At 34.2% G+C, this 13526-nt stretch overlaps 1 protein-coding gene across 3 annotated transcripts in view; it reads left to right on the top strand.

Moving 5' to 3' along the window:
- Positions 1-13526, top strand: part of STXBP5L (syntaxin binding protein 5L) — a 437905-nt gene that overhangs the window by 177721 nt on the left and 246658 nt on the right. For all 3 annotated transcript variants that reach the window (XM_044670068.1, XM_044670069.1, XM_044670067.1), the window contains exon 5: positions 6077-6211. In XM_044670068.1, coding sequence (XP_044526003.1) covers positions 6077-6211 — 135 coding nt within the window. The remainder of the gene's footprint in view (positions 1-6076; positions 6212-13526) is intronic.

Here is a 13526-nt window from a genome sequence, read left to right as displayed (position 1 = left end):
ATCTGATTACCATCTTTAATTCATTTCCTTACACTTTAGATTGTGTTGGTGAACTTTTATACCCTCCTAAGAGAAATGGGTTAGATCTGAGAGAAAGGGGGAATAGTCTACAAAGGACTTTAGACCAGAGAAATATTTATTTCTTAATATTTCCAGCTAAACTAAAAAGGGTTTTACTATGCTTTCACTGTAGCTAAAAATAAGCAGTCAAGTAATTTTTAAAAATATGGAGAATAGGAGTTATACTTCAGAGCTGTTTAGTGGGTGATTTTGTAATCATTAAACAATAAATAACAATGATTAAAAATATCAAAATTCCACTTTAATTATATAAAATTAAAAGATTTTACATGAACAAAGTCAGTGCCACTAGAAGAGAAACTTTTGAGTGAGAAAAACCTTTGCTTCAAATGTCTCATATAAAAGTCTACTATCCAAGGTATCTAAGAGAACTAAAGATAAGTGGTCAAAAGATATAAACATAGAGCTTTCAAAAGAAGAGTTATATACAATCATATGAAAAATGCTCAAAATCATGAATAGAGAAATGCAAAGTAAGTTTATTTGAAAGTTTTATCTCATCGTCATCAAATTTGCAGAGATAATCTAAAAAGTAATGTTGGAAAGACTATTGGAAGAAAGATCTACTAAGACCTTGCTCATAGAACTGTGAATTTTTTGAGAAAAGTAATTATTAGAGAAAAGTCAATAAATTGACTTACCCTCTGCCCTAGCAATTACCAGGTACTTCAATTATCAGGCAGCTACTTCAAGGAGTTTACTGACATAAAGAGAAACATCATTTTTACCAAAATATTTATGGTAGTATCTACAGGCCAGGTAAGCCAGCCTTACTTCAGCAACATGGTGTCCTTAGGGAAAGACAGAAAAGCATAATGTGTGAAATACTGGACAGTACTGCCTCTTCTGCCTCCACTTCTTCAGACTTCAGTGGAAACTATGCAAAACAGTGAACTCAAGAACCTCAAGAAGTACAGGGCCCTCTGACTATTGATCTTGCCTACCTCCATAGGCATCCCTCAGAAGAGCTTCTCTTTTGGGGATGAGACTTGGCAGTGGCCTTTGCAGATCTACTGTAGCCTTTGCTTCTTCATCAGCAACAGCTCCTGAAGAGCTAAAAAACAAAGTTCCTTTTGCCAAAGTTCTTGGCTGTGAAATGGTTCAATGCATATGATTTTGATAAAGATAAATTATGTTTTAAAAAGATGCATTGCCTTCTGCTTTGCTACTATACCTAAGGACCTGTGGACCCTTTCTATCTGACTTTCCCATAAAACCTTTTCTATATGTGATCTCTCCCATTAGAATGTGACATCTTTGAGAGGAAGATGTATTTTACCCTTCTCTAATTATCCTTGACACGTTGCATTCAGTGTTTTGTATACTCTAAGTGCTTAATAAATATTTTTTCATTTATTCGGTCCTTCATTTTTAGTAACAAACAACTTGGAAGTAAAGTGTTTTTTCACTGAATAGTGAATGACTAAACATATTGTGATAGTGAATATAATGGATTATTATTATGCCATCAGAAACAATAGATACATGGAATTCAGAGAAATATGGGAATATTTGTATGAATTGATGCAGAACAAAGAAAACAGAACCAGAAAGATGCTATATACAATTACGACAATAGTGTTAATGAAAACAACATTGACATGCAGCAAAACTCAGAAGAAATTCAATGTTCAATATCCTCTTCTTAGAGAGGTAGGAAACTAGGGCTGCTGAATATTGCATATTTTGTCAGGTATGATAGCTTTATAGGTTGTTTTTATTTAAATGTTTCTCTTTGTTACAAAGGAGTATTCTATAAGCAAGGTGGTGGTGATATATATTTGTACATCCCCATATATATGTGCATATGTGTGTGCATCCATTCATTTGCTCTTTGCCTGTCCCTATAGTTATCTAAAAATCATAACTTTCCTTTACCTATTTCTTTTTTCTTTTTTACCAATTACATGTAATAACAAATTTTCGTGCAAGTTTTCCTAAGTTATATGATCAAACTTATCTCCCTCTCCCCCTTCCTTTTCCCTCCCAGTGCTGGTAAGCAATTCAATCTGGGTTATACATTTGTCATATAAAACATATTCCTATATTGGTCATTTTTGTGAATAATCTTATAAAGCTCTTTACCTATTTTTGAATGTCTTCATTAAAAGAAAAAATACATATATGTATATATGTACATATTATACTCTCAGAGAAACAATTGGCATAAAACAAAAACAAAAAGTCATCAGAAATTTTAGGTTTATCCTTAAGAAACTCGAAACCCAGACTTAGTGGTCAGTGTGATTTATGCAAGAAAATGGTAGAAATTGTGGACTAGAAACAGTATAATTTACATACTTAAAACTTAGAAAGACATGACTTGGTGGCTAGAATTATATATAAGAAGCTTCTATTGTTCATAGATTGACTGGTAACTAGTCCCCATATTACCAAGCTAGACCTTAAAATGTCCTGAAGAATACAACTCTTAAACTGTACTGGAAATAGACCATTCTCAGATCCCAGCCTATAGTCACACAGGCATAGCATTGATCTGTAAAAACTGAACTTAAACTTAAAACTGTCTTAAATAGTTATTGCCATACCAAATACTCGTAATCTCCAAACTGCCTCAAATAAAAACTGATACCTGCCAAGGGAGATCAAAATTATGTGGAAAGAAGATGAGGGATGAGGTACTTTTCATCTCCATTTTCCTGTCTGCTATAGGAATTGTGCCAATGATCCCTTCAGTGAGCCCATGGCAAAGGAATTTACCTCAGCTACAAAGAACCATTATTTTATTTACCTGTACAGCATTAAATTCAGGGTACCACATAAGTCTGAGTGCAGTTTCAACCTTTAATAGTGTAAGTTAAAAGTGAAGAGCTTAGGATGGCACTTAGATCTTGGGGAGACTCCCCCCCCAAAAAAAAGAGCAGACTGATGCCTTAATTCAGTGTAGATTCATTGAACTTCATTGAAATAAATGAGAACAAGATGATGGTAACCTAGTGATAAGATTGACAGTGATGATAGAGACCTAGTAGAGAAAACAAAATCATGTGGGAATTGGATGAGGTATCTATCTCCTTTGTTTCCTGTCTGCTACTAAATTGGTACCAAGGATATTTTCTATAAGCCTACAAAGGATGAGCTTAAATCTGAATACTTTTATTTAACTACAAATAATGGTCATTTGTGTGTGTGTGTGTGTGTGTGTGTGTGTGTGTGTGTGTGTGTGTGCAATAGTTGACAGAAAACATTAAATATAAAAGAGTAACAGCAGGATAGCCACTTGTTTCTGGACTATTTCTATCTGAATCCTCTAAGAGATTAAAAGAATAAGGTGGTAATTATAACTGTCATTTATATAGCACTTTAAAATTTGTAAACTTAACCATATGCTATTTTAGGACATATCTGCAAAAGGCTAAATGATACTTATATCTCCATAATATCTCTACTGTCTTCTTACATATTATTATCTCCATATATTCTTATATATCTTATATATTATTATCTCCATATATTCTCTGGTCCAATTATGCTGGTCTTCTTGTTATTCCTCACACATCTTTATTCCCATGCCTTTGTAGCAGTTGTCCTTTATGCCTGGAAAATTCTTATTATTTATCTTAGTCTCTTATATTCTCTGGTTTCCTTCAAAACTCATCTCAGGTTCCATATTCTGCCTGAATCCTATTATATTATAACATTATAATATATAATTAATATCCTACTATATGTTTATATATATATTATACATATTTGTGTTATATATAATATAATAATATTATATTAAAAACAAATGCTAATTGGCTAGGATGTGGAATCATCTGTTTTAAAACATTCTAACCAAGGTCATAAGGCTTTGAAATAAAAAAGATCCTTTTACTTTAGACATAGAGGTTTAAACTGTTAAGTTAATGCTGGAAACACTTATCTATTCATTGTGTTCTACAAATTATGCATGCGAGATCTTGAATAGTTAGGTGAATGTGCTTGATAACTAGCTAGAAAAATGGGACCACTTAGTGAATCAATCAGGATGAGTATGAGGTCAGAGCCAATCATTGCTTCAACTTGTTTGGATATTTGCAATCATATAATGGTGTTGTGGGGTACAGCCAATGTTGTGGGGTATAATGGTGAACCCCTGGGTTCAGGAAGGATACCTTTTGCAAGAATGCAAGACTCCAAATCTTAGCTTAGAAGTAAAAAAAGAAATGTATTAATTTGGTAAGTAATGCTGAGAATGGCCAGGAGGTTAGGAAAGTGGAACAGCTAGATGGGAAGTTGCTTCTTGGGAGGACAGCATGGATGGAAAAAAGCTGTTCCCCAGACGACATCAATTCTGGGGATTTTATGCTCTTTACAACAGTGGAGACGTGACTCTGTGCCATGGTGAAGGCATGACTCTAGTGTGGTAAACACTCAGGCATTCATCTGGCGGGGTTTGGTCATCTGATGGGGTCTGCCTGAAGACATAGGGGGTGACCCTCATAGTTTAGGGGACAGATGGATGTCTGAGATACAATTCGATGATATCTATCTATCCATCTAAAGGACTATCCAAGGAGGATAATCCTCTTAGGATCTTATAGGAGTTATCAGATGTTTTGGGTTAGGAGTCACAAGAATGTAAGGGAGCAAAGGAATTTCCCTGCTTATAGTTTGCCTGAAACACTTCTATAGTTTTGGGGGTACAGTGCCCATGTCAATGGGACTCAAATAATTTTATTATAAATTTTGTGTTCATTTGTATGAGTGTCATGATGTCAATCGGTATTGATACTTTTAGCTTTCTGATAATTTGCCAGTTGTAGATATAACATAGGGAATAATGAGTTTCAGGAACTAGTTCAAGTCAATACTATTAACCATAATAATAATAATAACAGCTGGCATTTACTTGTAAAATGTAAAATGACATTTTATATACATTTTACATACATTATTTCGTATGTATGTAAAACATACATTATTTCGTATGTATGTAAAACATACATTATTTCGTATGTATGACAACTCTATGAGAAAGCTATTACTATCCATTTTGTAAATGAAAAAACTGAGTCTTGAATCATGATTTATATCCATGGTTACACAATCAAAAAAGATTCCTCCCTAAACCGACAAAGTACAATATTAGTAGCTATAAATTAAGCAAGATGATAACTAACACAAACAAATATGGCTTTGTTCCAGAGCTTTACTGACATCTCTATGCCTAGCCTTCATGTTCTTTGGAGATACAGACTCCTCTCATTACCAGAGATCTATTGTCTTGATTCACTTTTCTCTTGAGAGTGAGGGCCAGGCCTCTGTGGTTGGGTTACCCTAATATGACTGAACCTGAGAATTATTATCTCCTGGGCCAATGCCTTCCTTTCTACTGTACCCATGTTTGTCTGTGCTCTAGGCCACAATTCCCCTGCTCCCTTCCCCACCATATAACCATTATTCTAACAGTCCTCTGGATCATATCCACCACTGACCTTCATCCCCTCTTACAGTCTCTTTTCCATTTCAACTGAATTTACCTTAAGTTTCATTGAGTTACAGGTATTTGTTATGCAAATAAGCATCAGGAATCATTCATTAATTCCACAAACATTCCATCCAATATCCTAGGTACTAAGGGAAATAGTTTCAAATATTTTGGAATTTGATATAATTAAGGCATGGCAAAAATTTCTTCATGAATTCTGAAATTTACATAATTTTTGTTTTTTAGCTAATAATATAAAAATTACAATCTTAGTAATATTGCTATAACATTGCTATCATGTCTATACCCTCTAAGTAATTTAATGTTAATATAGTATTAGTAAGTGCCATTGTTGTGATACTTTTACATTTTTTTTTCAAAATAATATTTTATGTCTTAATTCTAACCTACCAAAATTAAATGATACCTTTCTTTAAGGATAAGACATAATAATTGATTTTTAAATATTAAAGAATAGTTACCTGTAATTTTATAAAACTGTGATATCAAAAAAACCTTAGAATTCAGATATTTCAATTGAAATTTTCTTTCTTTCAGAATTACTTACTGTCATCTACCTTTCCAGAGTAAATGGCTCTATGTTGGAACAGAAAGAGGAAATACACACATTGTAAATATTGAATCTTTCATTCTTTCTGGATATGTTATCATGTGGAACAAAGCAATTGAACTGTAAGTTAAATTTTAATATTGTTTTATTAATTTGGACATTTTTCTGTGCTTCAAGATTTACTTTACTTAAATAACATTACATGAGTTTTTTAAATTTATGTAGATATCTTTTGGTTTAATCAAGGTAATAGGCAAAACCCTCCAATAAAGTAACATTGATGCCTTATTGTGCTTCTCAAAGACCATTCAAGTAGAAGCAAATATTCTTCAAGTTCTCACCAAGCTGGAAAGACTTTGAGGATGGGCCTTGTGATGAGGCTTTTGCATTTGATATCCAAAGACTAACCTCATTAAATTTAGAGAGGCTTCTTACCAAATATTTGGCTTCTAGCTAGTCCTTTTTTTTAAGCCATTTGCAATCTACTAAAGGTTGCACGTTTGCACATACCAAAGGAGAGATAATAATCTCTGTTAATGAATGATGAAATCAGAGATCTTTTAAAGTTAGAGTAAACAAGTTCAGAATATATATATATTTGCATTTAGAAAGAGAAGACATATCAAACTAATCTGTTTTAATTTTACTATGGTTACTGATTTTTAAAAAGCTCATCTCTTCACATCCCTAACCATCATCCAACCTTCCTCTTCTCTCTATTTTCCTTTTTTCTAATGAATCACTATCTTCCAGGTCATTCAGATTTGTAATCTTAGAGTCTTCCTTTCTTTTCATTTATATGGCTGCCACTATAGTTTGGACTCTCATCACTTCCTACCTGCAAGATTATAATAATCTCCTCACTTCTAATTTCCTTCTTACACACAGTTAGTCTAAGGATGTCACTCCTCTTTTCAAAGACATTCAGTGGTTCCCCATCATTTACAGGGGGAAAAATGTTGTTCATTTGTCTCAGTCCTTTTTGACTCTTCATGATCCCATTTGGGTTTTCTTAGCAAAGATTCTGGAGTGATTTACCATTTCCTTCTCTAACTCATTTTACAAATGAGGAAACTGAGACAAACAGGGTGAAATGGTTTCCCAAGGAAACATAGCTAGTAAATGTCTGAAGTCAGATTTGAACTCATGAAGATAAATCTTCTTGACTCCAAACCAGGCCTTTTATCCACTGTGTCACCTAGCAGCTGCCCCAAGGGAAAAAAATACCAACTCCTTACCATGTTATTTAAGGCCTTCTACGATGAGATCCATTTACCCCTCCAAACCTATTTCATTTCATTTCCCACCACACATTTTGATCTCCAGTATGACTCTCTATTCAAAGACAGTGGCTGTTCCCTGTTATTCAAATGCATTCTAGCCTTGTTCCTGCCTTTCAAATCTTTATCTTCCATAATTATGCTCTGGTATTGCCTCCTTCATGAAGCTTTTTCCAGTTGTTGTCATTTCTCTTTCCTTCTTCAAAATATTTTATATCCAACACATATCTTTATGTTGTATTTTACTCCTATAAAATATTCTAAGATGAATGTTGTAAAGTTATAAAGAACAAGCTTGTTCCCAAAGAAGACATATAAGAAGTGAAATAGGTAAATAATAAATACTGGGATTAGTAGAAGGGAGAAGGGGATGAAGGAGAAATGAAAGGTTAAAGTGGGTTAACTACCTGACCCACAATAACACACTGGGAAATCTCACCCACCCCCACTAACACAGGATTTGGGGAATGAGTGATGACAGTTGAGACCAATTGTCCTCCAGACCAACTCTGCCAGGGATTCCTATTAACACAAGTGGGTCCCTTGTTAGTTTTAGAGAAGGATGACAAGGAAGTTAAACAAAGCTAAGTTTATTGGTTTGGTAAGATGGGAATTAGAGGGAGAGGGGTATCTAACTTCTAAGGGAACCAACTGCCAATGGTGGTAATTGGGTTGGCTTGACCTAAGCTAACCTAACAGACAGACAGCAACTGGTTCAGCTGAGTTGGACAGAGCTTTGAGATTCTCACACAAAGATCCTTGATGATTTTCAGGTGATGTTTAGACTCAGAAACACTTCTGCTGTCTCCACAAGATAATCCACACAGGCTAAGGAGCTTAGGACTTCCTGGAGTTGTTCACCAACTACAGGAGAGATCCTAACTCTACCTAGATCTTCCTATTTATCTTCATTGCAGATCCACCTTCTCTATAGAGATCCCAAATAATCCAAAGACTAGCTGTACAGCAGCTCTCAGCTTCTCACCTCTCCTCCCAAGCAGGAAAACTGTCAACAACTCAGTCTCTCTGAACCAAAACCCTTTTACATTCTGGGCTTAGAATGTTCTCAGCCAGCCAAGCTACTCTGTCTGTACCTATTCACTACATATGCTTATCTATCAATTATAAATTACCTAATTACCTATAACAGAAGAGACCTCCCCACATTCCTCAGAGAAGGTGGTGGACCAATGGGTGGGAAACCTTGAATGTAATGCTAGATTTTAATTTTTATACCCATATGCATATATAGTCATTTTTGCTTATTTTTTCCCTTCCTTTTCTTCTTTTTAAAAATTCTATGTAATAAGGGATAGCTGTGTAGGAGTTGAAATAAAGAGGAATACAAGAGGAAATCTAGAAAATGTAAAAAATTATATATATATATTTAAAAATTTATCTAAAAAATAATTCCTTGAAGGCAAGAATTATTTCAATTTTATCATTATTTCTCAAACACCTAATATAGTACCCTGCAGATAACTAGTGCTTAATAATTGTTTTGTTGACTCTAATTGAATTGCATTACTACATATTAGAAGAATGCTATAAACCTAGTTTGTTTGGATTTTAGCAAAGTATATGACAGTCTCTTGTCATGGAAAAGATATAGAAATATAATCATGGTGATTCTAGATGAATTCTTTCTCCATAACATCTCTTCCACCCATCCCTTTCCTTTCACATAGCCACTGCCCTAGTTCAGAGTTCTTTTCATATCTAGAATCATGTAATAGCTTCTTAATTAGACTCCTACCTTCTAGGTTCTCCCCTTTCAGACCATTCTTCACACAGCTGCCTGAGTAATATTCCTATACAATAAGTTTGACCATTAAACTGTCCTGTTTAATGGCTTCTGTCATGTTGAGAATAAAATCTAAATTGTCTTGTTTGGCCACTTAAAGTCCTTCATGGCTCCAGCTCCCTTTTCCATGCTTCTTTCATCTCTTTTCCTCTTCAAGCACTCTCAGCCAAATGGACATTATTTGCTGTTCCATAACCTTGATACTCCATCTCCCTCTGCAGTGCCTGTGTACTTAACTCTCACCTCTCTTTCAGAATTCCTAGCTTCTTTTAAGCCTCAATTCCTGTTCCCCCATACAAAAAGCCTTTCTTATCCTGTCGACTTAGTACTTAGTGCTCTTTCCTTCCCAGATTGTTGAATATAAACTTCTTTGTTCAGATGTCACATGTTTATATGTAACATCTGCCCAAATTGTACGTTCTTTTATGGTAGGACTTGCTTTCCTTTTTCTTTTTGAATTTTTAGCCCTTGACACAGTACCTTGCAGGTGTTTAATAAGTGCTTGTTGGATTGGATTTTCAGCTCGGTGGATCCTGGAATAAATTTTTAGAGCATAGGATCATTTTCAAATACAAAAGAAGTAGTAGAATAAGACTTTGTAGAAGAATTTTTAGTTATAACAAAAAATAAGACTTTACTGTATAAGCGATGGCTACAAAGTATTGGGAATGATTATACAAGGTACACATGAAAATCAATCTCATTACTTCATGGTATACCTAGTATAACTATTTCCAGTGTGAGTAAAGAGTGTGTTATGATATAAGCCCACCTTTAAATATGTAAAGTAACGAAAAATACACGATTTATTAGATCCCAATTATTCATTTACCTTTTGACCAATTAGAAGAAAATAGTGTACTTGATCTGGAAAACAGGGAACCATCAACATTTTCAGTTTTCTTTGTAATAAGAAGTCTTTGCTCTAATACTTAAGCTTGGAAACCTATAGAGATTCTAAAATGTTAGTTTTTAAGAAAGTCTAAGGTCATATTTTTTTAGAAACTAGTCTAAGAACATCCCGATTAATCTTCAAATCAGAAAAATGTTCTCTGAATTTGAATGGGCTTTCTCATAATATATGATGCTCATAATGGCTACTATATTTTTGTTAATTCCATGAGTAGATGAATCCCAAGGCCAATGATATAACATCAGGGTAAGTGTCTTCTGAATATATATTTATCTGCATTTTCTATTATCTTAATGAGTTTGCATACTGTTATAAAGAAAAGATGTCCTACGGAGATATAGGATATACAGTGAGGTAGAATGTATTTTTGTATTCTCTCTAGGTGCTGGTGATGGGGGAACACCAACCCCAATCACCCTTGCTAGTTGTTATAATTTCCTCTTTCAATAACAGTTGCCCAGGAGGGACCCCAAATGGTCAGGTGGATGGGTAACCCTTTCAGGTCCCACCTGGGGTTGGATCAATTATTAATATTGGGCTCTGATTATCTTTGTATCTGTATCTGATTAAAGTCTTACTATGTAATATGGGTGGAGTAATATATTTTAGATAGTAACCATTCTTATGGATTCTTGGACATAATATTGAATAAAAAATGGAGGAAGTTATCTAGATAAGTGTATCCTTTACTTCAATCCATTCCTTGCATACCTCTCTCTATAGTCCTCTTTTGTTCTTTTCACCTATCCTTATTAATCTCTCCTATTTTGGAATAATTATTTATGAACTCTAAAAGCTGGGTCTTATATCTAGTCCTTCCTGGTATTTTCTCAAGTGTAGTGGTAAAAAGTTGAATTTATGGCTATCATAGCTCTGTGGTTTGGCCTACAATGAGAGTAGGTGGAGAGATTTTCAGATGAAACCATGTTTCTAATACGGATGCAAGAATGAATCCTACTTGATGCAATCCCTATTCCTAATATTGCCTCCAGTAGACTTCCATGTCTCTACTCACACATACAAAGATGTCAGAGAACTATGTCAGTTGGTCATTTTCCTATCTTTTAGCTGGAATCTTAATGTCCAATGGATACATATTAAGACCTTATCTACTTCAGCTAGGGTAGGCAGATTTTTTAAAAATGTAGTTATGTTTCATTTTCTATAACTGATCAGGGATCATCCAGGTTAGGTAACCAAAAATTATCAATATGCCCCACTCTCTTAATTACAAGTCCTCAACTATATCATCATGAGGTGATTCATTTCTATTGCTACTTACTATAACACCACAATCTGTATTGATTGAAGTTCGGTTAACTGAATTCTGAGTATTAACAGGTTGTAATACTGGGTAAGGAGCAATAGCTAGCAATGCTAGGGCAAAGCTTTTGTTGTATCTAGTAGATATAATTTAGTAGATATATAAAGTCAGTGTAAAGATGTTAACACTAGGTAGAAAAGGTAGAATGAAGGCATATCATAAGAACTATTATAGAATCCAAAGCCAGAAAATAGACAAAAATAGGATAAATAATAGAAGGACAAAGACAAGAGATCCCAAATCTAATAAGAACTTAGGAGATGTGTAAAAGTTGAAAGAGTGAGGAAAATAATGACAATAATGTTATGTAGTACTAAAGTTTGCAAAGCTCTTTTTACATATTTCATTTTGTTTTCACAAAATCTGTGATTATTACTATTATCATTAATAGCTCAATAATATTGCCAATATTATTGTTAGAAAGGTTTTTAAGTGACTTGCCCTTGGCTACATGGAGCTGGTATCTGAAGCAGGATTTAATTTCAGGACTTTCTGATTCCAAATCTAGCAGTCTATTCACTGTGCCACCGTAGTATCTGAAGCAGGATTTAATTTCAGGACTTTCTGATTCCAAATCTAGCAGTCTATTCACTGTGCCTGAAAAGCAAGCAAGAGAACAAATTCGAAGCAGCATTAATATAGAAGGACATTTCCTTACTCCAATCAGGGAGCACTCGTGTGCTTCCTACCAAGGATTATCTAATTCCATCTTTATTTAGGACTTGTAGGTGAAGGGACTTGCCTAGGATAATTAGTGAAGGAACAGGGAGAAGATCAGAGGACTCAGAGGCAAACAGACTGGCTACTCTCTGATAGGATTTTAAATCTCTGTAATTTATATTTTTGGCAAGCATTCTCCTAAGCCAGCAATTTTGATTTGGGTATTCAACATTTATGCCTGAGTTTTCAATAGAACACTTAAGAAACTTGGAGTTAGAATGTCTATTTTACTCAGTCCACAGAATTATTCCACAGTATATAATATGAACAAACATATAACTTGAGGGATAAAAAACTTGGGAGTCACACTTTTAAGAGCTTACAATAAAGTAAGAGAACTTCTGGAAGCACCTATGAAATTGTTTAATTAGGATACAACCACAAATTTTCCCTCAATGAAAATAATATTCCTCTGTTGACCTTGACTTTTTGACAAGATAATGTGTATATCTGCTAAACTATATCCATACCCTTCTCCAAAATTCTGCTCATATGCTAAATATTAATTAAGCATTAATAATTATCAGTTATTAATGAAGCTTGACTCATCATTGTAATCATGGTAATCCATTGCTAGTTATTCACTTAATCTTTAGGTTCTGTTTTTGGTATTTGCTCTTATATGTTCATAAATATCCAGTTCTTCCACCAAAATCTGAACTTCCTCAGGGAACAAACTTGTCTTCCATTTCCTTTTTTTTTTTTTTTTTTTTTTTTTTAAACCCTTAACTTCTGTGTATTGACTTATAGGTGGAAGAGTGGTAAGGGTAGGCAATGGGGGTCAAGTGACTTGCCCAGGGTCACACAGCTGGGAAGTGTCTGAGGCCGGATCTGAACCTAGGACCTCCCGTCTCTAGGCCCGGCTCTCAATCCACTGAGCTACCCAGCTGCCCCCCGTCTTCCATTTCCTTTTAATCTTCTCACACCCTCCGTTTCAATGTTCAATACACAGTGGGTACACAATAAATGTCATAGACTAATAAATTATTGATGCACCAATATTATAATTAGCCATTACACAGTATGCATATTTCTGAAATTATATATAAACTATCTAAGCAAATTGATAGCATTTCTTCATTCCTTTCTCTTTTCTAGACAATTGCTATCAACTGTTTTGTTTCTAGTTTCCATTCTAAGATGTTTTCTTTATAGAGACCTTATTTTTTGACAATATTTTATATTTTCATTTAAAAGGAAGGCTTTTCCTGTCCATTAGACAATTTTATTTCCCCAAACAAATTATTTAGCATAGTAGTCAAAGGGTCGGAGGTAGAATTAGAAAGATCTTGTTTTAAATATGTCTCTTGATATAGCGTGATCATGGATAAGTCATATAATTTCTCTGAACTTTAGTTTCCTTATCTTTAAAATAGAGTTAATTATATCCATAGTA

The sequence above is a fragment of the Gracilinanus agilis genome, chromosome 3 (genome assembly GCF_016433145.1).
Source record: "Gracilinanus agilis isolate LMUSP501 chromosome 3, AgileGrace, whole genome shotgun sequence".
NCBI classification, from domain to species: domain Eukaryota; kingdom Metazoa; phylum Chordata; class Mammalia; order Didelphimorphia; family Didelphidae; genus Gracilinanus; species Gracilinanus agilis.
The sequence above is the reverse complement of the archived record's forward strand: the minus strand, read 5'-3'. Positions and strand labels throughout refer to the sequence as shown.